At 41.0% G+C, this 2,493-nt stretch overlaps 1 protein-coding gene across 1 annotated transcript in view; it reads left to right on the top strand.

Annotated features, from left to right (window-relative positions):
* The window catches only part of LOC106816738 (gamma-tubulin complex component 6-like), a 24,076-nt gene extending 22,018 nt beyond the window's left edge, over positions 1 to 2,058 (top strand). Inside the window, exons 23-24 of the mRNA XM_014821356.1 lie at positions 852 to 1,064; positions 1,788 to 2,058. Coding sequence (XP_014676842.1) covers positions 852 to 1,064; positions 1,788 to 1,894 — 320 coding nt within the window. The 3' untranslated portion in view covers positions 1,895 to 2,058. The remainder of the gene's footprint in view (positions 1 to 851; positions 1,065 to 1,787) is intronic.
* The last annotated feature ends 435 nt before the right edge of the window (positions 2,059 to 2,493 follow it).

Raw genomic sequence — 2,493 nt, 5'->3', positions numbered from 1 at the left:
TCGTTATCCTCGGCCGAGTGCATCACGCGTGACATCTAACGAGTTTATATATAGCTAGTATATATTTCAGCGACTGTCTAACATAAATATATATATATGATGTATATGTCTATATATAAATATATAAACTCGCTAGATATCACGTGATTCCTACGTACTATTTCCTACGTAGATATTCCTATTGATAGATTCCTGTATACATGTGTGTGTGTGTGGGGGTGGGGGGTATATATAGATGTTTGGTATATCATTAGATATATTTATTTATAGCCAGAATATTTTACAGAGCATTTAATTATTATTAATTTAATTATTAATTAAGCATGTAGTAAGCAAGTAGTGAAGTATTTCGATTAAAAAAAAAAATTAACACAAATGACAAAACGAAATCACATAAAATGCAAATTATAAGAATGTTGGTGTGATGATGCTAATCCTATCGTCGTGTATGCTTCTTATATACTAGCTATATATAAACTGGCTAGATATCACGCGTGATTCCTACGTACTATTTCCTACGTAGATATTCCTATTGATAGATTCCTGTATAGATGTGTGTGGGGGGGGGGTATATATAGATGTTTGGTATATCATTAGATATATTTATTTATCGCCAGAATATTTTACAGGGCATTTAATTATTATTAATTTATTTATTAGTTATTAATAATTTAATTATTAATAGTAGTGAAGTATTTCGATTTAAAAAAAACAAAAAAAAACAAATGACAAAACGAAATGACATAAAATGCAAATTATAAGAATGTTGGTGCGATGATGCTAATCTTATCGTCGTGTATGCTGCTTATATACTAGCTATATATAAACTGGCTTATCGTCGTGTATGCTGCTTCTTCTTCCCAGGTGTTTGTTGAATAAGAAGGCATCCCCGGTGATGAAGGTGGTACGCGACATCTTCTCCCTCATCCTGACCTTCTGCGTGCAGCTGACCTCGTTGCCGTGGAAACCGGATCCGACGGGTCGAGTGATGATTCATCCGGCGTTTGATAAGATGAAGGAATCCTACAAGACTTTTCAACAATACTCCATCTTCCTGTATCAATGTAAGCATGGATGGAGAAACGCGTATGTTTGCGGGGTGGGGTGATGGGAGAGGGGTGGGATGTGGAAGGTGTTCTACGAGACCTTCCAACAACACTTGATCTTCCTGAATCAATGTAAGCATGAGTGAGCAGGAAGAAGGGATGTTGGTAGGACAGGGAAAGAACAAAATTAGATCGAAGATAGAATACAGTAAAACCACCTTCTTCCACGACACATGAAGATTCCCTGGCCCCTTTACAGATAGGATCGCCCATATAACACACGCATATATAAATATAATTATAGAAAGAAAGAAATTAACTGTTAAATTTTAACACCTTATTCTATTTTTCTACATTTATTTTCATGGGTGTCCATGTGTTTTATTTAACTTATATTTATATATATATATACAGGGGTAGAAATTAACTTTTGAACAAGGGAATCCAACGGACTCCCTGCCCTCAAAAAGAGGGAGTCCGCAGCAAAATGAGGGAGTCCCCAGTCTGAAGTTCAAAATTAAAGATTTGCTGCAAAAATAGGGTAATTCCGCGAGGCCGTTCTCTGGAACGAAGTAGTTAGTATAGCAGAATTTTCAGGGAGTCACACGGATATGTCAAATCAGGGAGTCCGACAGTAAATGACTCCGGACCCGCGTTAATTTCGCACCCTGTGTATATATATATATATATATGCTCACGATCTAACTCTAATCTCCTTTCGCACTGTTCCTCTGTTGGCAGTGGTGGGCAAGCTGGCATCGCGTGGCTACCAACCACACCTCTACATTCTCCTGCAGAGCCTCAACTTCAACAACTACTACGTCGCCTGCGTTACCGAGAACACGTGATCACCGCGGCAACCACCTCGCCGTCGCCGTGACGACGCGGCCCCGCGTTTGTCTCGTCATCGTCGTTGACATTATTTCGTTGTTGCTGAGTGACAGAGAGAGAGAGACAGATAGAGGAGAAGGACAAGAGAGATGGAGAGAGTGAGAGAGTTCTAGGAAACAGACATAGACATAGAGGAGATAGATAGATAGAGAGAGAGAGAGAGAGAGAGAGAGAGAGAGAGAGAGAGAGAGAGAGAGAGAGAGAGAGAGAGAGAGAGAGAGAGAGAGAGAGAGAGAGAGAGAGAGAGAGAGAGAGAGAGAAATCTCTCCTCTCTCGTCTCTCTCTCTCCCTCTCTGCTCTCCCATACTGCGCCCTCTCTCTCTCTTTCTCTCTCTCTCTTCTCTCTCCTCTCTATCTCTCTCTCTCGTCTCTCTCGTCGCTCTCTCTCTCTCGTCGCTCTCTTCTCTGCTCTTCTCTCTCTCTCCTCTCTCTCCTCGCTTCTCCTCTCCTCGTCTCTCTCGTCTCGCTCTCTCTCTCTCTCCTCTCTCTCTCTCCTCTCTCTCTCTCTCTCTCTCTCTCTCTCTCTCTCTCTCTCTCTCTCTCTCTCTCTCTCTCT

This window comes from Priapulus caudatus, unplaced genomic scaffold, assembly GCF_000485595.1.
Source record: "Priapulus caudatus unplaced genomic scaffold, Priapulus_caudatus-5.0.1 Scaffold1471, whole genome shotgun sequence".
NCBI lineage: Eukaryota > Metazoa > Priapulida > Priapulimorpha > Priapulimorphida > Priapulidae > Priapulus > Priapulus caudatus.
The sequence above is the reverse complement of the archived record's forward strand: the minus strand, read 5'-3'. Positions and strand labels throughout refer to the sequence as shown.